The 25,763-nt window shown below is 43.3% G+C and overlaps 1 protein-coding gene across 1 annotated transcript in view; it reads left to right on the top strand.

Annotated features, from left to right (window-relative positions):
* Positions 1,301-25,763, top strand: part of PTPN3 (protein tyrosine phosphatase, non-receptor type 3) — a 165,018-nt gene continuing 140,555 nt past the window's right edge. Inside the window, exon 1 of the mRNA XM_021067334.1 lies at positions 1,301-1,441. Coding sequence (XP_020922993.1) covers positions 1,393-1,441 — 49 coding nt within the window. The 5' untranslated portion in view covers positions 1,301-1,392. The remainder of the gene's footprint in view (positions 1,442-25,763) is intronic.

The raw sequence follows: 25,763 nt of genomic DNA, 5'->3' as shown, positions 1-25,763 counted from the left end.
ATCAGGATTTGAAAAAAAAAAATCATATAGCATAGTCACTTATGATGGAGCATCATCATGTGAGAAAAAATAATGTATCTATGTATGTGTGACTGGGTCACCTTGCTGTACAGTAGGAAATTGACAGGACAGTGTAAACCAGCTATAATGGAAAAAATAAAAATCATTATAAAATTTAAAAAATAAATAAAATAACAAATCACATAGAAATAAATGCTAGTATTCATCAAATGTTGGAAAACCAGATAGGCCGCACCCTCCAATAGCAGTCAGAGTAGGAAGAAGACCCCAGAAGGCCATATTTATCACACACACACACACACACACATTCATGCAAGCACGCAAGCACATGCATGCACATGCATGCCTACAACTATAGGAAAAAAGGCGGAAGGGGGAATCCCTGAGCTGGCTGAGCAAACCTAGAATTGACAGGTTTACTACCACCAGGAGGAATGAGGGCCCAAGAGAGAATTTAATGAAAGTTACAACAAAATAAACTACTTTTGTTTGACAGATCTGAATTTGGAAGGCCTCAAATTCACACTCACTATAAGCGTTTGTTGATTGAATGAATGAATGGTGTTGGGGGGGGCAGAAATTCTGCTGCAGTAAGCTCTAGGTAGAGCAGTCTTGGCTGCTCTCTAAGGAAGAAGGTAATTGCTAAAAAGAATATCTGCTTTCCAGTCCTTATCTGGTGCTGTGATCAGTGGTGCCTTGAATAAGATGCAAGGCTCTTCAGGACTCTGTAAAATGGGTTACCCTCCTTGCAAAGTTATCATGAGGACAACATGAGATAACATATGTGATGGTACTTTATATAGGTTGTGTGGATCACCCCTATCTTATGATCTGAGAAGCAAGAGAGGTAAATGAACTCAAAGAAGAGAGTTCAATGGCACCCCTCTTCTCAACCCACGTGTTTTTCTAGAACTGGCAAGGGACAGCAACTAAGTTTCCCCTGGAGTCACATCAGGGCTAATGGGAGGCTATCAAGGATTACGCTCGCAATAATCAGCAGAGCACACTTCATCAGGAAGAAATTCTCAGGGCACGAAGCAGATTTATCTTCATTGGGAAATACTCTTGTCTACTGTGCAACAACAAATTAAGCCCTGGGTGACTATTCCCGTAAAACACGTCCTGCACTTAGCACTGCTATTATGGGGTGCAGAGACATGGTAAAGAATCAATTAAAGCTCTGACACATCCAATGGAGCTCAAAGACCTGTTTCACAGGTTTCCCCAGAGGAAAATAATCATCTTGCATTATTCTTTGGGAGCTGATCGAGGCAAGATTTCTGAGACAAGTTCTGGGGTTTACGAGGCAGACTTTGGCTTTTCTAAATCATTTTTGAAGTGCTATTTAAAGGATTATTACCCCAGAGCATCATGGTGGAGCAAGAGGGATTAATGTCAAGCGGGCATCCTCTGGAAAACTGTAAGTTTCCTTTTACAAACAAGCATTTAAAGAAATGGTGAAAATATTGTTGAGTTTACGCTTATGCCCATTTTGGAGTGAAAGCAACTGTTAAGCAAGTAAAATCAGAGGGATATTGAAACTGAACTTCCTTTCTATTTTTCTAATAGGGCGCTACCACCAAAAGGGGCAGTCATTGTCCAGAAACTCTTTTTTTTAAAAAAAGCTGTAGAATTCCCAGAAGAGCTTCAAAAACAGGGGCGGGGGGAGAAAAGGGAGAAAAAAGAAAAGAAAGAGGGTTGAGAGTGGAATGTGAATAGTATTTGTGGTTACACTGCTTGAACTGTGTTTCTATGACAACAAACAGCAAGGTCCATGAGAAGAACAATGCGGTTTGGGGGCTTATTCAGACGTCTGCGTAAACCATCTTTGGTCTTAGTGCCTGAGTGACTTTTGTGCCTCAGCCTGAGTAAACGGAAGGGATTTTGAGGTTCAGGCAGTATATTTTCAAAAGGGTTGCCTACCAATGAGCTTCAGTGGAAATAAAAAATTGAACAAGACCAAAGCAAGCCAAAGCGTCAACAAGGATTCCTGTGGAGAGACAGGTTACAACCTGCCCATGCCTTAGGCAGGCCAGGAAGTGGTCTGGGGGGACTCAGCTGCCCCTCCCTGATGTGGAAGCCTGGTTCAAAAGCAAAGAACCATCGAGGAGAGATAACAGGCGGGTGGAGTGCAAGTGTCATGTTTTCAAGACCTTCTGCCAGGAGAAAGAGAAAGAGCGAAGGAAAAGGAAACTCGGAAAGTAAGGACCAGACCAGGCCTGCCCACATTCAGCTGTGGGACAAGGAAGGATGTTTGCAGAGGAAATGTTCTCATGGAGTAGGAATCCGCTCTGTTAGGAGACTACAAATGTTTGACCATTCTGTTCATGAAGTCAACCTGCAGCATCTTTTCTTTTTCAGTATAAAGAAGTGAGGAGGTTGAGGACCCCCTTTTTAACCAAATGGACTCCTCACTATAATTTTTCATCAGGATCTTTTGTTCTTTTCTTGTTGAAGGATCTATTTCAATCCTTAAACCCTCTATGGCTTGGGGGAAAAAAAAATCTTTTTTTGCAAAAGAATAGGTACTCAAGTGCATGGATGCTTCCTTGATCTTTCTAGAACAGAGGTCTCTCAGAGGTACTGAATGTGATGGAGAATTTGGGGTCTTGGGGTCTTGCCAAGGTTTGGGGGCTGCAGGGAGAGGGGAAACCCTGCATTCTGATCTGTGCCCTGCTCGGCCCTCTGCCCCCCTCTTCAACTCTCTCCCCTCCAAGGTACCCTGGGCTTCCATCTGTGAGTTCAGGTGAATAAAAAGTTTCCAAAAGAAAGAAAGAGAAAGAGAGAGAGAGAGAGAGAGAGAGAGAGAGAGAGAGAGAGAGAAAGAAAGAGAGAAAGAAAGAGAGAAAGAAAGAAAGAAAGAAAGAAAGAAAGAAAGAAAGAAAGAAAGAAAGAAAGAAAGAAAGAGAGGAAGGAAGGAAGGAAGGAAGGGAAAGGAAGGAAGAGAAAGAAAGAAAAGAAGAGAAAGAAAGAAAAGAAGAGAAAGAAAGAAACATCCCTAGAATGCTCAACATTTTCATTTGCCAAAAAGGAAATTTAACTTCCCAGAAAATTATCCTGAGTTAGTTAAAGGTAAACCAGCAATGGAAGCCAGGTCTACGAATAACCAATTCTACCACACTGGTCTTCCTTTCCCTTTGTCCAAAGGAGATAAGAGAGTCTTCACCTCACCTGACTCCACTTAGCCCATCACTCATATTCAAGGCCTTACTACATACACCACCTCTTCCTCAAGAATAAAACGACATATAATCCCTCTATAGTCAATCCAATTCCACAAATCTGTACTGAGGACCTTCTCTGTGCAGCCCTGTACCAGGCACTGGAGAGTCACAGATGAATAAGACACAATTCCTACTCTCATATGTCTAAAGCCTGTTATAATTAAAGATATTTTATCATTGTACTACAACAGAAATTCCCTTGAGTATATTGTATTACAGAAAAACAAGAGAAAGGAGAAGAAGACAGTTTGGCAATTCTTAAAATCATTAAACTTAGAATTACCACCCAGCAATTCCACTTATAGGTATACACACAAAATAATTGAAAACAGGCACTCAATCAAATACATACCTATTCACACACTAGTCACAAGAGCCAAAAAGTGGAAATAATCCAAAAGTCCATCAATAGATAAATACATAACTATAGTATATTCATACAATGGAATATTATTCAGACGTAGAAAAGCATGCACTCCTTTTTTATTGAAGTATAGTTGATTTACAATGTTAATTTCTGTTGTACAGCAAAATGATTCAGTTAAGCATATACATACATTCTCTTTTTAATACTTTTCCATTATGGTTTATCATAGGATATTGAATATAGTTCCCTGGGCCATACAGTAGTACCTTGCTGTTTATCCGTTCTGTAATATAATAGCATACATCTGTTAATCCCAACCTCCCAATTCATTTTTCCCCCAACCCCCTCCCTTGGCAACCACAAGTCTGTTCTCTATGTCTGTGAGTCTGTTTCTGTTTTTAGATTCACTGTGTCATATTTTAGATTCCACATATAAGTTATATCATATAGTATTTGTCTTTCTCTGTCGACTTAACTTCACTTAATATGATAATCTCTAGTTGCATCCATGTTACTGCAAATGGCATTATTTCATTCTTTTCTATGGCTGAGTAGTATTCCACTGTACACTTGTCCATTCATCTGTTGATGGACATTTAGGTTGTTTCCCTATCTTGGCTATTGTAAATAGTGCTTCTATGAACATAGGGGTTCACGTATCTTTTTGAATTATAATGTTGTCTCCATATATGCCCAGGAGTGGAATTGCTGGATCACATGTTAGTTTTATTTTTAGTTTTCTGAGGAATCTCCATATTGTTTTCCATAGCGGTTGTACCAATTTACATTCCCACCAACAGCATAGGAGGGTTCCCTTTTCTCTACACCCTCTCTAGCATTTATTGTTTACAGACTTTTGGATGATGGCCATTCTGATGGTGTGACAGTGGTACCTCATTATAGTTTTTATTTGCATTTCTCTAATAATTAGCGATGTTTCATGTGTCTATTGGCTGGGGGTCTTCTTTGGAGAAATATCAATTTAGGTCTCTGCCCACTTTTTGATTAGGTTGGTTTTTTGTTGTTGAGTCGTATGAGCTGTTTGTATATTTTGCAGATTAAGAATGGCATGACTTTCTAATACAGTGACTGCCACCATGCAAATCAATCTCGAAAATACTGTATTATACAAAAGAAGCTAGACACAAAGATCATATATTATATGATTCCATAAAATATTCCAGACAATGATTCTAGACATATGAAATTATTCAGAATAGATAATCCCAGAGAGACAGAAACTAGCTTGGTGGTTGCCAGGGACTGGGGGGAGGGCCAACAGGGAGTGACTATTTAACATGTATGTAGTTTCCTCTGGGGGTGCTGACAATTTCTGAAACTTGAGCATAGTGATGGTTGCACATTGTTGGAAATGTACTAAGTGCCACTGACCTGTTTAGTTTAAAAATGGTTAATTTTTTTTTCATGTGAATAAGGGGAGAGCTCTAAAAAAGCTGTGAAAGAGCTAGGAAGCAAGCTTTTAGGATCAACAGAGGGGCAGCTCACACAAGCCTGGGATGTCTTTGGACTGTATCCTGGGAGAAGTGGGATAGCTAATGAGGATTTTTAGGCAGGAGAGTGAGTTGCCCAGGTCTGTGTTTTAAACTGGACATTGTCCCTGGAGGGAGGGCTGGCAGCACAAGGGAGGGTCTGGATCCGTGGGAACTAAACACAGGGAGTCTGCTGGCCCAGTAAGAGATCATAAAGATGTGCCAGGATAGAAAATACCTGCCTGTGTTTCTGTGAAGGAACCATAATTTCATCTTCCACTAAATTTGATCTAAGACAGAATCACTGGGATGAAAAACATTAGCCACAATTCTTTTAAAACCCATTTTTGAAACGGTTCGAGCCTATATTTTTGGACAACCTATCTGCTTTGGCACCCAGCAGAGTTTTCAAAGTAAAATTAACCTGCTTCCCCTTCCTCTGACAATTACTCATAAAGACTTGTCTTTGAGCAAATACCACCCCGAGGAAGAAAACTTGGTTTTGATGACAGCAAACTGCCGTCCAAAAATGGGCTTAGAAAAGGAGCGATGATCCAAAATTAATACTTTTATTGCCTCAGTCTCAATGCTGGCCACTTTAACATGTCAAGAAACACTTCACGCTGTAACACTTTTAAAGCTGCCAAACGGCATTACTTTGTGCAGAGAAAAAAAATGTGCGTGGAACCAGAACAAAAATCTGATCTGCTCCATACTCACATACAGAATTTATCAAAACAAACTTTGATAAAGTTAGGAGTTCAAAAGATCTACCCTGTGCTCTGTACCTGCCAGTCAGCTTCCCCTTGTCCTTTGTTCTGAGAGAGACCCCAGGACTGAGGGGTTTCCCAGACTCAGAACTTTCAGCTCCAAAACCAGAACATTTGGGTACAGGGCTTTTATCGTCACTGAAACCTCTTCAAAATTCCCTCCTGGAACAGAAACAACTCAAAAGATTTTGAAATCAAACTTAGGGTTACCAAAAGGGAAACTATGGGGGGGTTGCAATTGAGGGGATGGCATTAATACATACACACTACGGTATACAAAGTAGACAACTAACTAGGACCTACTGTTTAGCACAGGGAGGTCTACTCAAATGTTCGACAATAACCTCTATGGGGAAAAAGAGTAGATATACGCATATGTATAACTGATTCACTTTGCTGTCAATCTGAAGCTAATACAACATTGTAAATCAACTATTTCCCAATAAGACATTTTTTTAAAAATCCCTCTTGGATGCAAGATCAGTATTATTTGGAAAGTAAGCAAAAACCAGCAGCAGTGAAGAAGAGAGAGGAAAAGTTGGGCCTGATTTGCATCCACACATGTGGAAAGAAATATGTTCACAGAACAAGAATGCATTGGATATGACTTCTGAGACTCTGAAACCCCCGTGCCATGACAAGGATGTGGCTTTCAGGCAGGCTGCAAGGGGGTGTTTTTTCACCTTCCAAACCATCCGCTTCCTAGGGCCCTACCATTGACCAAGCTTGGGACCAAGTGTTGGGATCAAGAGACAAATACTTGTTATGATGTCCCCTGAAGGCACTCATAGGCTAGACTAGGTCAAGTAACAGAAATGGACTGGGTGACAATTGAGTCTCACACAGCGTAATTATTAATTAGAGCTCTCAGCTTCCAAGAGCCAGGCATTTATACACATTATCTGTTAGTCTCACAACTATACCTTCAGGTAGGTATTACCCCCATTTTAAAGATAAAAAATAAAATAAAGACTGAAGCTCAAAGAGGTAGAACTTGTCCAACACCACCCAGCTACAGTGGCAGAGGCAGGCTTTTTTTTTTTTCCTCGCTGTTTAGGGCTGCACCTGAGGCATATAAATGTTCCCAGGCTAGGGGTTGAATCAGAGCTACAGCTGCTGGCCTACGCCACAGCCACAGCAATGCCAGATCCAAGCTGCATCTGCAACTTACACCACAGCTCAAGGTAATGCCAGATCCTCAACCCACTGAGCAAAGCCAGGGATCCACCCCACACCGTCATGGATCCTAGTCAGGTTCGTTAACCACTGAGCCACAAAGGAAACTCCTGAGGCAGGCATATTTTGAATGAGGTCCTTTTGATTCCAAAAACACTGCCTATTCTACTCTTCCCAGGTCCCTTTCTCTGTGATCAGGGTTAAGATCAAGGTCATTCATGTCCATTTTTTTCTTTTCTGGGAATTTAGGGTTTATAGATGCAAACTATTGCCTTTGGAGGGGATAAGCAATGAGATCCTGCTGTATAGCACTGGAAACTATATCTAGTCACTTACAATGGAGCACAATAATGTGAGAAAAGAATATACACATGTATGTGTGACTGGGTCTCCTTGCTGTACGGTAGAAAATTGACAGAACACTGTAAACCAGCTATAATGGAAAAATAAAAATCATTATAAAATTTATTTTTTTTCTGCTGTGCAGCATGGGAACCAAACTACACTTATATGTATACATTTTCCCCTCCCTTTGTTCTGTTGCGATATAAGTATCTAGACATAGTTCTCGATGCTACTCAGCAGGATATCAATGTAAATCCGATAACCCCACGCTCCTGATCCCTCCCACTCCCTCCCTCTCCCCCTGGGCAGCCACAAGTCTATTTCCCAAGTCCATGATTTTCTTTTCTGTGGAAATGTTCATTTGTGCTGGATATTAGATTCCAGTTATAAGGGATGTCATATGGTATTTGTCTTTGTCTTTCTGGCTCATTGCACTCTGTATGAGAGTCTCTAGTTCCATCCATGTTGCTGCAAATGGCATTATGTCATTCTTTTTGTGGCTGAGTTGTATTCCATTGTGTATATACACCACATCTTCCTAATCCAATCATCTGTTGATAGACATTTGGGTTGATTCCATGTCCTGGCTATTGTGAATAGTGCTGCAATGAACATGCAGGTGCATGTGTCTCTTTTAAGTAGAGTTTTGTCCAGATATATGCCCAAGATTGGGATTGCGGGGTCATATGGAAGTTCTGTGTATAGATTTCTAAGGTATCTCCCAACTGTTCTTCATAGTGGCTGTACCAGCTTACATTCCCACCAGCAGTCCAGGAGGGTTCCCTTTTCTCCACAACCCCTCCAGCATTTGTTATTTGTGGACTTATGAATGAGGGACATTCTGACTGGTGTGAGGTGGTATCTCATGGTAGTTTTGATATGCATTTCTCTTATAATCAGTGATGTTGAGCATTTCTTCATGTGTTTGTTGGCCATGTGTATATCTTCCTTGGAGAACAGTCTATTCAGGTCTTTTGCCCATTTTTCCATTGGGTGATTAGCTCTTTTGCTGTTGAGTTGTGTAAGTTGCTTGTATATTCTAGAGATTAAGCCCTTGTCCATTGCATTGTTTGAAACTATTTTCTCCCATTCTGTAAGTTGTTTTGTTGTTTTCTTTTTGGTTTCCTTTGCTGTGCAAAAGCTGGTCAGTTTGATTAGGTCCCATGGGTTTATTTTTGCTCTTATTTCTATTGCCTTGGGCGACTGAGCTGAGAAAATATTCATGAGGTTGATGTCAGAGAGTGTTTTGCCTATGTTCTCTTCCAGGAGTTTGATGGTGTCCTGTCATATATTAAGTCTTTCAGCCATGTTGAGTTTATTTTTGTACATGGTGTGAGGGTGTGTTCTAATTTCATTGCTTTGCATGCAGCTGTCCAGGTTTCCCAGCAATGCTTGCTGAAGAGACTTTCTTTTTCCCATATTATGCTCTTGCCTCCCTTGTCAAAGATTAATTGACCATAGGTGTCAGGGTTTATTTCTGGGTTCTCTCTTCTGTTCCATTGGTCGGTCTGTCTGTTTTGATCCCAGTACCACACTGTTTTGATGACTGTGGCTTTGTAGTATTTCTTGAAGTCTAGGAGAGTTATGCCTCCTGCTTGGTTTTTGTTTCTCAGGATTGCTTTGGCAATTCTGGGTCCTTTGTGGTTCCCTATAAATTTTTGGATTGTTTGTTCTAGTTCTGTGAAAAATGTCCTGGGTAATTTGATAGGGATTGCATTGACTCTGTAGATTGCTTTGGGTAGTATGGCCATTTTTACAATATTGATTTTTCTAATCCATGAACATGGAATATCTTTCCATTTCTTTACATCTTCTTTTTTCTTTTTTTTTTTTTTTTTTTTTTTTTTTGTCTTTTTGCCATTTCTTGCGCCGCTCCCTTGGCATATGGAGGTTCCCAGGCTAGGGGTCTAATCAGAGCTGTAGCCTCCGGCCTATGCCAGAGCCACCGCAACGTGGGATCCGAGCCGCATCTGCGACCTACAACACAGCTTACGGCAACGCCAGATTGTTAACCCACTGAGCAAGGGCAGGGATCAAACCTGCAACCTCATGGTTCCTAGTCGGATTCGTTAACCACTGCACCACAACGGGAACTCCTACATCTTCTTTAATTTCTTTGATTAAAGTAAAAATCATTATAAAATTTTTTAAAAATACACTTTAAGAATTAAAAAAAAAAAGATCAAGATCATTCAGAACTGACTCCAGCTTGTCTTGGCCTTTCATCAGAGAGCAGCTGTATCTACATTCTGGATTGATAGCAATATTGCTAGGTTTTAAACATTCATGCTCATGACAAAGGCAGGATGAGTGAAAGCTGGATTTTTATGTTTAACTAGCAGACAGTTGGAAACTGCTAACAGAGCTAGATCAAGATGGCATATGGAGAAGAAAACATCAGGCTTCATGACACTGGATTTGGCAGTGATTTACTTGGATAACACACCAAAGACAAAAGCAACAAAAGAAAAAACAGACAGACTTAACTTTATCACAATGAAAAATGTCTGTGCATTAAAGGACGTTATTAACAAAGGCAACCAACAGAATTGGGGAAAATATTTGCAAATTACATATCTGATAAGTCATTGATATCCAGAATACATAAGGAACAATGATTTTTTAAAAACTGTTTCAAAAATGGACAAAGTACTAGAATAGATATTTCTCCAAAGAAGTTACATAAATGGCCAACAAGCACATGAAAAGATGCTCAAAATCAGTAATAATTAGGGAAATGAAAATCAAAACCACAATGGGATACCATCTCACATCCATTAGGATGGCCATCATTAAAAAAAAGAAGAAAGAAAATAACCTGTTGGCAAGAACATGGGAAAACTGGACCCTCTGTGTAATGTTGGTAGGAATGCTAAGTGGAGCAGATGCTGCAGAAAACAGTATGCAAGTTCCTCAAAAAAATAAAAATAGAGTTACCATACGAGCCAGCAATTCCACTTCTGGCTACATAACCTAAAGAAGGAGACGCAGGGGCAAGAAGAGATATTTGTACACCCACATTCATAGCAGGATGATTACAATAGCCAAAAAGTGGAAGCAACCCAAGTGTTCCTTGACGGACAAATGGATAAATAAATGTGGGGAATATATACAAGAGACTATTATTCAGCCTGAAAAAGGAAGGAAATTCTGACACATGCTACAACATGGTTGAAACTTGATGCCATTATTCTAAGTGAAATAAATTGGTCACAAAGAGACAAATAGTAATTCCAAATACTTAGAATAGTCAAATTACAGAGAAAGAAAGTAGATGGTGGTTGCCCAGGGCTGGCAGGGGGAGGAAGGAGGAGTTGGAGTTTAATGGACACAGGGTTTCTGTTTGGGGAAGGTGAAAAATTTCAGGAGATGAGCAGGGGTGATCTTGCATGATAGCATGAATGTACTTAATGCTACTGAACTATATATCTAAAAATGGGGAGCTCCTGTGGTGGCTCAGGGGGTTAAGAAGCCAAAATGGTGTCTGTGAGGATGAGGGTTTGATCCCTGGCCTTGCTCAGTGGGTTAAGGATCTGGCTCAGTGGGTTAAGGATCTGGCACTGCCACAAGCTGCAGTATAGGTTGCAGATGTGACTCGGATCTGGCGTTGCCCTGGATGTGGTGTAGGCCGGCAGCTGCAGCTCCGATTCAACCCCTAGTCCAGGAACTTCCATATGCTGATGGTTTGACCGTAAAAAGAAAAAGGAAAAAATAATAAAATACAATACAAATGGTTAAGATGGTCAATTTCATGCTATGTATATTTAACCACAATTTTTTTAAAAAGAAGGCATACAGAGCACATGTATCTGCTCACCTCAGAATCTATCCAAAATTTCATGTAATGACAGGAAAAAAAAATATATTTTTTAAAAATCCATTAGATGGGGAGTTGTTTAGTGGGTATAGAGTTTCAGTTTTGCAAAATGAAAAGAGTTTTTGAGATGGATCGTGATGAGGATTGCACAACAATGTGAACGTACTTAACTCTTCTGAACTGTACACCTCAAAAGAGCTAAGGTGGTAAATTTTAGGTTATATACATTTTATCACTGTTAAAAATAAAAGCGCACTAGAGCACTGGAAAGCGAGAATAGGTGCTATCGACCCACCAGAAAATTGGCAAATTTGTGAATGACAGAAAGCAGCTGGAATTGGACTAAAGGAGAAACAGGAAGAAAGAAACCTCAGCTTGAAATATTTGCTGTGAAAAGAGGTCGAGGAAGAGAAAGAGTGACTATGCAGGTTACTTGGCAAGGCAGTGCTTCTCAACCCAGCATGGGCATCACAATCAGCTTGGGGGCAGGTTCCAGCATAGATTGTTATCCCAGAGTTTCTGAGTCACTTGGTCTGGAGCCTGAGAATTGGCATTTCTAACAAGTTTCCAGGTGCTGCTGATGCTGCTGTTTCAAAACCCATAACCTGAGAATCACTTTGAGAAGGAAATAGACCTAACAACCCTCCCCACTCTTTCACTTTATCACGAGACAAACAGCAGCATCGCTCCCAGGTGGAAGCACTGAGTGTGATTCTCAGGCCCCAGATTCCTAGAAAACTCAAGGGGTGGAAGAGAAGGAACCTCTTTACTGGAGGACAAGGATCAGCACACAGCCTGTCTCCCCCAAAATGATGGACCATACCTACGGTCATTGTAAGCTTACCAGACATTTCACAACTCATGGAAGAGAAGGCACCCAAGAATTGCCAAATATTTGAGGAAAGCTGGTACTAGAGAAGAAGAGCACCAATGTCAAGAAAGAGAATTAATTCACAAGGAAGGAGAATTAATCAAACTAAAAGATACTATAATAGGTATAACTAACACTCTTAGATAGCCTCCAGAGACACACATTCGCACACACAAGGAAGAAGAGAAGAGGGGAAGAAAAAAAAAGAGGGGGGAAGAGATAAACACAGACGTACACACACAGAGATTTGATTTTCTTAGGCATTATGTGTTGTATACAGAAAACTGTGCTAATATTAATAGCACAGCTCAGAGAATTTTTATATTTGCATATACCTTGAAAACACCATCCAGATGAAAATAAATATCCAGCCCTACAGAAGGCTTCCTTTCCCATCAGTAACCCCCAAAGGTAATCACTATTCTTCCCTTTACCACCACAGATTTGTTTTGCCTGCTTCTGAATCTCATACAAATATTACTCTCTTGCATCTGGATTATCTCACTCAACTCTATGTCTATAAGATTCATCCTCCTCATTGTGTGTAGCAGTTGTTTTCCTTTTTCATTGATATATAGTATTCCATTGTATGAATACACCTATGTTGTATATACATATCACAATTATTTTTCCACTCTATTGCTAATGGGCATTTGGGGTGTTTCTAGTTTGACGCTTATAAATGATATGGCTGAGAGTGTTCTTAACATGTCTTTTGATGAATGTGGGAACTCATTTGTCTTGAATATATACCAAGTGGAATTGTTTGGATATAAGATTCACTTATGTTTAACTTTGGCAAATACTGTCAGTTTTCCAAATAGCTGTACCCACCATCAATGTATGATAATTTCAGTTTCTCTATAACTTGGACAGTCTTCAACTTATTAATACTTTTAACTACATCAAGTGATGAACAGAGAGGATGAAGGATCATGTGGATTTAGTTTACATTAGCCTGATGAATAATGATATTGAGCACTCATCCACATGCTGTTGATATTCCAATTTCCTCCTTTGTGAAGCAGTCATTATAGTCCTTAACTTATTTTTTTTATATCTTTTTCTAATTGATTTCTAAGAGTTCCTTACATATACTGGGTATGAATCCTTTGACAGATATATGTAGAGTTGCTAATATTCTCTACCAGTCTATGGCTCACCTTCTCACTCTCTCAATGGTGCCTCTCGATGAATGGGATTATTCATATTAATCCGGTCCAATTTATCAAGCTTTTCTCTTATGGTTTATACTTTTTGTATCCTATTTTTAAAATTTTTGCTTACCCTAAGATCATAAAGATTTCTGCTATTTTTCTCTTTAGAATCTTAATTATTTTATCTCCCACATTTATACCTATGGCCTATTGTGAATGTTTGTGTTTGGGTCCAATCTCTTTTTCTTTCATTTTTTATGAATATCGAATTGCACCTAGCACCATTAACTGAAAAGTTGATGCTTTCTCCATTGACTTGCAATAGAACATTCATCATAAATTAAATAACCATATATGGGTGGGAGTGTGGCTGAACTCTCTTTCACTGGTCTATTTGTTTATCTATGCATCACAGTCTTAATTTCTGTAGCTTTATAATAAGTTTATATCTTGTAGTGAAAGTCCTCAGCTCTGTTTACCTTCCCCAACATTGCCTAAGCTATTCTAGGTCCTTTGCTTCTACATAAATTTTAGAATAAATTCACCAATATCAACTTTAAAAAAAAAAAAGGTTCTTGAAGTGTTTATTGATCTGCATTAAATCTATAGATCAATTTAAGGGAAATCAATATCCGTATTGTGTCTTCCAATCCATGAACATGGTTTATTTATGCCTCAATTTATTCTTCATTAATTATTTTATGAATTTTATTATCCTAGTCTTTGAAATCTTTTGTTAGATTTATTCCTATGTTGTGTTTTCTGTCATCATAAATGATGTTTTAAATAGTTTATTTTCTAGATGTTTGCTGCTAGTATGTAGAAATACAAATGAGTTGTATATTGACCTTGGATTCAGCTCCCTCACTAAATTTACTTATTTAAAGCTTTCTAGATTAGATTAGATTTTCTTCACATTCAAACATATAATCTGTGACAATTAGTGACTTATTTCTTCCTTTGCAATATCCATACCATTTTAAAAACCAGCTTGCTAAAATTAATTTATGTATCTCAGTATTCTCCAATTTAAAGTATACAGCTTAATGAGTTTTGGCAAATGTATGCAGTCATCTAACCAACGCCACAATCAAGATACAAAATATCTCCACCCCTCAAAGATTCTTCTCAGTGCCCATTTGCACAGAGGATGAGGGAAAAACTGCTAGCTTTTTCCTGGACACTGAGAGAAAAGCTTGAGTTAATTAGCATGGGGTAACAGAGCATGGGACAGCCAGGTTCTCTGGAAGGAGGGTGGGAGGTGAAGCATCTGCATGAAGCTGTTCCTCAATCTTCTTTGCACACAACATCAATAAGAACACTCTCTTAAAATACTACTGCTTTCACTCAACCCCCAGAGTTTCTGGTTTACTTCACCTCTGGTGGAGCTCAGTATTGGGTAGCTTTTAAAACTCCTCCAGGTGATTCTCATGTTGGTCGAGGTTGAGAATTACTGGGCTAAAGGCCGTCATTTTTGCAGGTTGAGGGTAACTTTTTAAAAAATTTTGTATTATGATTGATTTATAATGTTCCGTCAATTTCTGTTGTACAGCAAAGTGGCCCAGCCACACACACACACACACACGTTCTTTTTCTCACATTATCCTCCATCATGTTCCATCACAAGTGATTAGATATATAGTTCCCTTTGCTATACAGCAGGATCTCATTGCCCGTCCACTTCCAATGCAGCAGTTTTCATCTACTAACCCCAGACTCCCAATCCATCCCACTCCCTCACTCCCCTCCCCCTCTGCCCCGGCAAACACGAGTCTGTCCTATATGTCCATGATTTTTTCTGTTTTGTAGATAGATCCTTTGTGCCATATTTTAAGTGATATCATATGGTGTCTTTCTCTTTCTGCCTTATTTCACTCAGTATGAGTCTCTAGTTCCATACATGTTGCTGCAAATAGCATTATTTTGTCCTTTTTTATGGCTGGGTAGTATTCCATGGCATATATGTACCACATTTTCCTAATGCATTCATCTGTCGATGGGCATTTAGGTTGTTTCCCTGTCTTGGCTATGGTGAATAGTGCTGCAATGAACATACGAGTGCTTGTGTCTTTTTCAAGGAAAGTTTTTTATCTGGATATATGCCCAGGAGTGGGATTGCTGGGGTAGCTTTTTTTTAAAAAAAAAAAAATTTAATCTGTATAACAACTGCCACTAAAGGAAATTACATACAATGAAAAATTATACCTAATCCTATTGCCCTTACACAGCAAATATGCTCAATGCTTCGTCCACATGCAGACATATTTTTGCACAACTCTATGCACTGTGGTGATGCAATTTTTCCTTTCCCTTTTTTAGTTACCATTTATCATAAACTTCTTGCTTAAATCCCTACATGGGGGGCACTTTAGGGTAGTGGTTCTGAGGGTTGGCTCTGGAGTTAGACAAATCTGGGTTAAAATCTCAGATTTTTTTACCTACCAACTGTGGTTCTCCAGCAAACCCCATAACATACTTGAACTTTAGAGGCTCTAGCTGTAAGATCGGAATAATGGTACCTACCTTATAGTTTCATTCTGAGGACTGATGTTTGTGAAGATACAGCAGCAAAATACCAGGCAGCACACATCAGGCTTTCAATTAATGGTAGCTGTGAATATCGTCAGCAAAGGAAGGGTTATCCACTGAAAGGAATGACATTCTAGGCCACTCGGTGTAAGCAGTCCAAGAGGCTGGGAGAAGGAAGGGACCTCAGCCACAAGGACTCAGGTGTGCTGGGGGCGTGGCTTACAGAAGGTGGCCATGAGTGCACGTGTGTGTGCAGGGGGGTGTGGGTGGGTGTGTGTGCGTGCGTTAAAGGCCTGTATAGGGTGGAAGTACCACAGTCAAGCATAATTCTGAGGGAGGAAGAATTCATGATGGCCCTGAGGTCACCTGGTTCATTAGCAACATCACGACGGCAACTAGAGCCAATAAAGGGCGGAATGTGTAGGCCAGTTGGGTCAATTCTCTTGTTTTCTTTCCGTGAGGCTGGAAAACCGGGCTGACTCCAGGAACACCTGAGGGTCTTATCCCAGGAAGTCCAGCCCTGAGGACGGGGGGGCGGGCGGGGAAACATGCCCGGGTCAGGTGGAGTGAGAGCATCAGGCCATGTAACTTGACTCTTAAAAATATAATCACACAAATTTATAGAGAGGAGCTATTCCAGGCCCTTTAATGAATTCATTTCATCCTCACAGCAATCCTATGCAGTAGGTATTGTTATTATTCTCATTTTGCAAATGAAGAAACAGAGGCATAGAGGTGTTGAGTGAACTCACCCAGGATCAACGGTGTATAGTGGCGTCAGGAGTTCCCATTGTGGCACAGCGGAAACGAATCCGACTAGGAACCATAAGGTTGTGGGTTCGATCCCTGACCTCACTCAGGATCCGGTTAAGGATCCGGCGCTGCCCTGAGCTATGGTATAGGTCGCAGACGCGGCTCGGATCTGGAGTTGCTGTGGCTGTGGTGTAGGCCGGCAGCAACACTCCAATTAGACCCCTAGGCTGGGAACCTCCATATGCCACAGGTGCAGCCATGTAAAGACAAAAAAAAGACAAAAAAAAAAAAATGGTAGAGTCAGAATGGGAAACTGAGAGACCACGCACTTCACCACCACTGCACCCCAAGCAGAGGACGTGAGATCTATTAGGTATTTGATAACTAAATGCAAATGGTGTGAAGATATCACATCATAATTTGCTCAATCATTCCCTTTTGATTTAGTATTTTCCACTTGTAGCTGACAAAAACATCTTCACGCATACAGCTTTTCACTTCTGTTGAATTATCGCCTTAGGATTATTTCCCATGATCGGCATCACTTAGTCCAAGGAGATAAACAATGTTATAGTTGTCACTCCATCTTGCAGTGTTTACCAAATAGGCTGCAGCCATTGCCAAGGTCACTAACAGGAGAGGAGTTTACCAATTTCACTTCAAGCAGCATGGGCTCCATAAATCAATAAACATTCAAAATTTCAAAAAAATGTGATAGCTTTTACAAAAGTGGGAAATTTGCAGCATCAGGCTTGCTGATCAGCTGGGCTTCTGGGAGTTTCCCTTTTTTCAAGGCCCCTTCTTCACCTGAAGTTGAACCATCATCCATCATTCTCCGTCAGCCTAGGTCCTGGACTCCAGAACTATCTGGAACTTTGGAAAGTGTGCCACTTGTCTGTAGTATGCATTGAATGCCACCGTATATTGGCTGGGTTTTCTTTTCCACTGTCCCAGTTGGCTTTTCCGCATGAATGGGAATGCACTTTAAGTCAGGTTAGCTTACCTCCCCTCACCCACCCACCCCCACTCCAAGATCCCTAAAACCAGTGCTTCTCAGACTTTATTGTATCTACAAAGCACCTGGAGATCTTGATGAACTGAAGATTCTGATTTTGAAAGCCTGGGGCCAGGTCTGATCTAACAAACCCACAGGTGATGTTAATGCCGCAGGTCCTAAGAACCTCAATGAAATCATTTAAATTCCTTAGATCAAACAACAGATATAGCCCAGGCTGTCCCATCAGAAGTTTCTAATTCCAGCTCTGCCTCGAACAGCCTCCAGGGCCTTGGTCCAGGCAAGCCCTCTCTGAGCCTCAGTTTCCCCATCTGTACAATGGAAGAATGAGACTAGTCACTCTGAGTCCCTTCTATGGTTTTTGTTTCCATCTTGGACATCTTTAGCGCATTCATATTATTGTCACATACTATTTATTCAACAAACAACATTTGAACACAAAAGATGAGCTTGGGCACTTTTCACTGTGCGAAGTGTGTAAGGATGAACAATTGATACATACTCCCTGCTTTTGAGGGAGCTCAACTCTTGTGGGAAAGACAAGCTATTAAGAGCAGGGGAAATACTTGATAGGTGTTCATGTAGGTATAGCTCCGGGTGCCAGGGGAACAAATAGCAAGTGGATCTCACCCAGTTCGATGGGGATCAGAGGACACTTCCCAAAGGGATGACTCATCCCTAAGCTGACCCCTGAAGGATGAGAGGCACCACCCCGGTGGGGTTGGGCAATGGAAACGGACTGTGGTCCAGGCAGAGGGGAAGGCGTGGCAAAGGCCAAGGGCAAGAAAGAGCATGGGGCTTTCCTGAACTTGGTAGAGGTTGATGCAAACAGAGCCTGGAGGAGAAGGAGTAAAAAAGGAGTGGGAGAGATGCCAGGGTCCAGAGGGTTGAGGGCCTTGGGTGCCACGGACGTGGACATTTTCCTAAAAGTGATGGCGAGCCCTTGGAACCCTAAAAGGGATGGAATGGACCTGGATTTTAGGAGATCACTTTTGCTACAGTGTGGAGACTGGACTATAGGGGACAAGATCAAATGTGAGGAAACCAGTAAAAAGGCTTGCAAGATCCAAACAAGAGATGAGAAAAGGCTGGGCTAGGGTGCAGCAGTGAGACCTCGTAGCATTGGATGCATCAAGATGGAGGAGGGAGAATTGGCAGGTCTTGACTGAATGCCAAGAGTGAGGAACTGCAAAAGTATAGAGATCTCAGCAGCTTACAATAACAAATGTTATTTTCTTGGGTGTTCCTGTTGTGGCACGGTGAAACAAATCCGACTAGTATCCATGAGGACATGGGTTTGACCCCTCGCCTCGCTCAGTGCACTGGGGATCTGGTATTGCTGCGAGCAGTGATGTAGGTCTCAGACATGGCTCAGATCCTGCACTGCTGTGGCTGTGGCGTAGGCTGGCAGCTGTAGCTCCGATCCGACCCCTAGTCTGGGAACCTCCATACGCCATGGGTGCAGCCCTCAAAAGGAAAATATATATATAATTAATTTCTTGCACATGGTCTGTGGGTCAGCTGGACTCCAGCGAACACATCAGGGCTCAGCTCCAGGCTCTTGGTCAAGCTCGGGTCTGCCCCACATGTCTCCCATTCGGGGACCCAGGCTGAAGGAGCAGCAGCCATCTGTGACCTGTTCTTCTTGGGACAGATGGGAAGATTGCCAGGGAAGGCAAAACTCGGGTGGCTCCTAGCATAGTGCCACTAGATCCTCTACTAGGAACAGCCACACAATCATTCCTTTGTTCAAAGACACACAGACAATCCCAAAGCCAATGAGGTACAGAAGTATACTCGGCTTCAAGATGGAAAGGAAGGGAGAGTCAGCATTTGCTGGGCAATAATACAGTCTGCCACAGGGACTGTGAGAAGCCCAGCCTCCAGAGAGGTAGTGGAGCCTTTCAATGAAGTAAGGAACACACAAAGAAGAACGCGTTGGGGAATAGGGGTGCCAAGAGAAATCGAGCCCGTCTATGTTGAGTGGAGTTTCCGGTAAGATGTTCAAGCCGAGATGTCAAGGAAGCAGCTGGATAAGTGGTCCACAGCCCAGGAGAGAGAGATGGGCTCCAGATATGCATCTGTGAGTCAGTAGCGCAGGGCTGGGCATGAGAAGAGATGACATCATCCAGGGAGAATCTGCAACGTTAGAAACAGGGCAGGACTAGTGCAGACCCTTCGGGAACTTCAAGGAATGTTCTTGGAAGAGAGGCCCATAAAGGAGACTGAGCTATAACCAAACACAGAGCAAAAATAAATTAGTTAATTTAGAAAAATAAAAACAAATCAAGGCCTGGAAGTTGAGAGTCAGAAGAGCCTCGAGAAAGAGGGAGTGGGCGAGTGTGTCAAATACCCATCAAGTCCAGTGGGTCTGGCCACAGGAGATGGACTTTCCTAGAGCTGGACCATCAGAAGCTAGATGCTCAGACACCACATGGAGCGAGCTCTTTGAAAGAAACTCAGCAGCCTGCCTCTACCTCTGGAACAGCGTATACGGAGACATACCCACCCCTCTCTCAAATTAGATTCACATAAGGATTTTATCAAAGTACATTATACATACTGAAAGATGCCCCCCGCCAAAATTTTTTTTTCTCTTTTTAGGGCTGCACCCATAGTATATGGACGTTCCAGGCTAAGGGTCGAATCAGAGCTACAGCTGCCAGCCTACACTATAGCCACAGCAACGCCAGATCCGAGCCGCATCTGCGACCTACACCACAGCTCACAGCAATGCCAGATCCTTAACCTGCTAGGCGAGGCCAGAGATCGAACCTGCGCCTTCATGGATACTAGTCGGGTTTGTTACCACTGAGCCACAAGAGGAACTCCAGAAGATGCCCAGATTTTAAGTGCATATAAGGGTACAGCTCAATGCATTTTTCTCAAGATGAGCACACAGGTATCCCGCAACATAAGAGCTCCCCCAAAGCCCTCCACTTTTCCCCTCCCACACTCCGATTTTGAAAAGATGCCAGTGCAATGTGAGATCAGCTGGGAACCTTGCTGAACCTGAGGCCCACTGGTTCTTAACGCAGAACTTTCCATGTTCCCTGCCCCTCCCCCACGACCTCTCTCCAGCGGGCTCTCTCTTTACTTAATTCATTCCTTTTTCTCTCCATTCATCATCCATTCAGTAAATTTGAGTTGTTGCCTGTGTATCGTATACTCTTTCATGGGGCAGAGAGACAGTAAAGGTGAATAACCCCAGGCCTCGTGCTTAAAGAGACAGACGTGTCAACAGGTAATTACCATACAATGTGATGCTGTAATAACAGAGGTGATACTGTGTGTGGGCGGTGTAAGTACCTGTGCACTCAGGAAAAAACTTGTCAGAAACAAGTGAAATTCTGTGGGCAGGATCAATAGGGCTTCTAAGTCCTCATTGGGGTGGAGCAGGACTGGCTTTTCCTTTGCTTTATGTCATGGTCTTCTCTGGCTACACTTCGCTCACCATTTGTTTCAAACATCAGCGGCCTCTCCTTCTCGACAGTTAACCCAACTTGATAGTGCTCTAACTGGACAGTAGAGGGCGCTAAAAGACTGTGCTTGATACAAACTGCCGTGGCCTTTGCAACCCTTTCCCAAACACCATGCAGTCTCTGGAAGATGAGGAAGGAAATATGGGTGAAGCCAATGAGGGAAAGAGATGTGGCTAGGATCACGCAGCAGAACAAGCCCATTCCACAGGCCCATGCAGTTTATTCTATGATGTTCTAAATTTTCCCAAAATTTGCAATTTGTATAATTTAAGAATGCTTCTAGAAACATCTTTTGGGGATTTTTTGCCATGATGTAGAGGCATATTTCAGTTTATAAACCTCTTACAATACGATTATATAAATGTTTTTTCTTTATTCCTAAATCTGAGGCTGGTGTCATGTTCCCTGGAGAAGTACAATGGTCAGAGCATGTGTGGCCTCTGGAATAAATCTGGGTTTGTTGTGAGTTCTGCCTTCTTACTGGTCTGACCCTGGATGCATTGATTGATTGATTGTCTTTTTAGGGCTGCACTGGCTGCATACGAAGTTCCCAGGCTAGGGGTCAAATCAGAGCTGTAGCTACCAGCCAACACCACAGCCACAGCAACACCAGATTGGAGCCATGTCCAAGACCTACACCACAGATCACGCAACGCCAGATCCTCAACCCACTGAGCAAGGCCAGGGATTGAACTCACGCCCTCATGGATACCATTTGGGTTTGTTACCACTGAGCAAAGATGGGAACTCCCTGGATGCATTTCTTAACCACTTCCAGGCTCTGGATCCTAATCTGCCAAAACGGGCCATGATTACACACAAAACTGTTGTTGGGATTAAGGGAGTTAATGCAAATAAAGTGCTCTGCACGATTCTGGGTGAGGAGCCCTTGCTCCATGGACACAAGCTCTTATTCATAACCTCTTGACTGGGCAGCGTGGGGCAGCCACTCTGTACTGTGCCCCTGTGCGTGAGCAGCCCAGCCATGTATCCTCTAGCCCTCGGCATCAACAGGCTTATTTGGTTTCGAGACCCCCTTCTATCCTGTTTATGGGCTGTGTGATTGTGAGCAAGTCCCTTCACTGCCCTGGGCCACAGTTTCCTCATTCTTCAAATCGCTGATACTATCGCTATGATTATTACTTCTCCTAGTACAGCAAGAATTCCTTTTAGGTCAAGTCAACAAGGATTTTCTGATGCCCTGTTAGGCCCAAGGCCCAGTGCAGGGTCCTGGAGAGAAAGACAAATCAATGAAAGCCATGTACTTGAGGATTAGTAGTCAAGTAAGGGAGACAGGCTGGTGGTCACACAAATGTACCAGAGGCGACGGTGAATAAAGAGAACGAGCACTAGGTAGGGGGTTCCGGGAAGCCTTCCTGAAGGAGGTGAAATCTCAGTTGGCTTTTGAAGGATGAAGAGGAGTTTGCCAGACTCATCTCCCTTTAAAGTCAGTGGAGATAGTTTGTGGAATTAGGCGTCCCAAATTGGGGGGCAGGGGTGGGGGGTGTCTGTTGTACGTACAAGCCAGAGCTTTTCTTTTGTCTTAACTCATGGACCTCAGACCCAATACTCCACCCGGTCACCCTCATTTCTTCTAAGACCCCCTTCTGGGGGTGGCAGGGGATCCTTGGCAGGCTGCTGAATTAAACCTGCTTTAGGAGGGAAAGTGCCCATGAGACTTCCCTGGTGGCCTAGCAATTAAGGATCCAGCCTTGTCACTGCTATAGCTTGGGTCACCTCTGTGGCTTGGGCTTGATCCCTGGCCTGGGAGTGTCCATGCTGTGGGTGCAGTGGATAGAGAGAAAGAAAGGAAGAAAGGAAGAAAGAAAGAAAGAAAGAAAGAGAAAAAGAAAGAAAGAAAGAAAGAAAGAAAGAAAAAGAAAAAGAAGGAAGGAAGGAAAGAAAGAAAAAAGAAAAGAGAGGAATAAAGAAGGGAAGGAAAGAAGGAAGGAGGGAAAAAGAAAAGAAGGAAAGAGCCCCTATCAGGCAGTTTGGAAAAGATGGGAGAGCCCCCCCCCCCAGAGCATACAGATCACCTGGAAGCAGAGGCACCCTGACCAGCACCCATCCCCGGGGAATATGGCACATCTTAAGACTAAAGCATCTATCCCTCTGCCTTCCAGCAGAGCAGGTGTGAAGATCCAGCCTCTGTTCCTCCTTTCAGCAGCCACTCACATCTTCGTGATTCTATCTCTTCCTGAATTGTTCTTTTCTCATCCTTTCGCTGCCCACCCAAAGCCCACGTGTCACCACCTCTCCTGGGAAGCCTCTTGTTACCTGCCACTCCTGGCATAGTAGTTTCCCCCTGCCCTTCCAATGTCACCCCCAGTTATGCCACCATCACCCTGCATTCTGGGGCTCTACCTCCCGTTAGGCTGTGAGCTCTCTGCAGGCAGGTCCTGGGCCTGAGTCACTTTCTGTAGCCTCAGTTCCTGGCACAGAGCTGGACTCAGAGGACCTCGCTCGGTAAATGTTTGCTGAATTGAACTGAACTGAACTGAACTGGGCCCAGAATTCCTGCCTCTTTCCAGTCAATGTTTGTGTTTTTGTTTTCCTGCCTTGGCAGGAAGCAGAGAGCACACGCAAAGAGGTAACTGAAGAGCATGTAATGAGAAGATTGTTTCGAGGTCTGGGTGAGGTGAAGGCAAATGATGATGGCGAAGCACCCAGAGGCTAGGTGCTTGGGAAGTTGTTACTGGGCCAGGGCCTGACGGGGTGAAGGAAGGGAGCTGGTGCAGCCCTTGGCCAGAGCTGCAGCCAGCAGGGAGGGGCTGCCCAGCAAGAGCTGCGGAGGCGGCCCCTGCCAAACCACAGCTTGGAAGAGAGAAAAGACTGGGGAAATCAACGCCCACCTTGCTCCTGCCACCCATCTCCTGCTGCTGCCCTCCACTGGTCAAACCCAAGCGGAAGCCAGAGGCCAAAGGAGCCGGGGGGGGGGGGGGGGGGGGGGGGGGGGGGGGGGGGGGAGAAGAGGAGAAGGGGGGTGCGGGCCAAGGAAGGCAGCTTCCCTGGTGCCAGAACAGAGTGAATGAAAGTACGGAGCAGATCTGGATGGGGAAACGGGGAATATCCAGCCCAAGTGGTTTTCCCCCCAGATTTCATCCACGTTGCATCCGCATCAGAACCACTTCAAGAGTTTGTTTCAGAAGCCGATTGCCAGGCTCCAGCCCAGACCTCCTAAATCAAAATCTCTATCTAGGAGGCACGGGAATCTGCAGTTTCAGGAAGTCCCCAGAGTGATTCTAGAAATCACCTGGGGATCTCTGGGAAGTGTGGAATTATGGGAAAGCTGATTTGGTTAATTCAGAACGTGAACCTGCAGAGTCACCACAGGCAGAGGGCTTAATGATGTTGGTTCTCCACCTGTGAGTTCCAAAGGACCAGGGTACCTCATTCATTCATTCATTCATTCATTCATCCAGGATGCCTAGCGTGTGCTAATCTCCCAGCGCCGTGGAGAGTTCTGGCAACACAAAAGTGAACCAGGATGTTTCCCACAGGGACATCCTAGATAAGCTCTTCCCCGGCCATGTCGGCATTCTTCTGGGGCTCCAAAAACATGCCTCCCACGTGAGGCTGGCTCCTCAGCATTTCTGCAAACACCAGCTCAAGCACCAGGCCACATAGCAAACCAAACCCATGATTTCAACACCCTCACAAATGCATCTCTCTCCTGAGTCGGGGTGTATAGCTGCCTATGAACCATACGCCTGATGCCCCCACACTGCCCCCTGGTCCACACAGTCCTAAGGGGACTCATCTTCCAGCCCCATCCCCACCCCAAAGCTCCCAACCTCCGTGGGAGGTGCCATCATCCACCCTGTTGTCTAACCTGGGGTCATTCTCGACCCCTTCCCCCACCCCACCCTGCCCCCACTCCCCCACACCCATCACCAGGCCTGTCTGTTCAGCCTCCTGACTCTCCCACCCCCTTCCTTCTCTAGATTTCTGCCAGCCCTTCAGGTCACCTCCATTCCCCGCCTTCATTTACTCAACGATCCAATAAGCTTCCTTGTCCCTTCCTAAGGCCTTGTTGCCAGAGGGGTCTTTTAAATATGCAAGATCCAAACATGTCACACCCCCATTTGAAATCTCCAATGCTTCCTTCCCAGGGCCCTCGGGGCCCAGACTCCTCACTGTAACACACAAGGCTCTTCGGGTGAGGCCAGGCTGAGTTTCTATCTTATCCCCCCTCCCCCACCCCACCCCACATGCCCTAATGAGCCTCATCATAGATTTTTTTTTTTCTTTTTTGCTTTTTAGGGCCGCACCTGCGGCATATGGAGGTTCCCAGACTAGGGGTCTGATCGGAGCTACAGCTGCCAGCCTACACCACAGCCACAGCAATCCCAGATCCTTAATCCACTGAGGAAGGCCAGGGATAGAACCCACAACCTCATGGTTCCTAGTCAGATTCCTTTCCACTGCACCACGATGGGAACTCCCCTTCATCACAGATTTTAAATTCATGCACTTGCTCACCTTCTCCCCAGAATGTTCTCCCTCTTCTGTACCTGGTCAACGCCTCCTTGCCTATCAAAGTCATCGCCTTCTTGCCTCCCAATTGTCTTATCTTCGAAGTCTTCTCTGACCCACCAGACTGGATTAGTCTCTACTCCCTCGGTATCTGGCTCTTATTTCTGATAGGTTTTATCTCACTGCCTAGAAATAGTCTATTTGTCTCTTCTATTAGTCTGTGGTTTCTCTAAGGACAAGGATCAGTCATGCCTAATTTGCCTTTACTTC

This window comes from Sus scrofa, chromosome 1 (assembly GCF_000003025.6).
Source record: "Sus scrofa isolate TJ Tabasco breed Duroc chromosome 1, Sscrofa11.1, whole genome shotgun sequence".
In the NCBI taxonomy this organism is placed as follows: Eukaryota; Metazoa; Chordata; class Mammalia; order Artiodactyla; family Suidae; genus Sus; species Sus scrofa.
The sequence above is the reverse complement of the archived record's forward strand: the minus strand, read 5'-3'. Positions and strand labels throughout refer to the sequence as shown.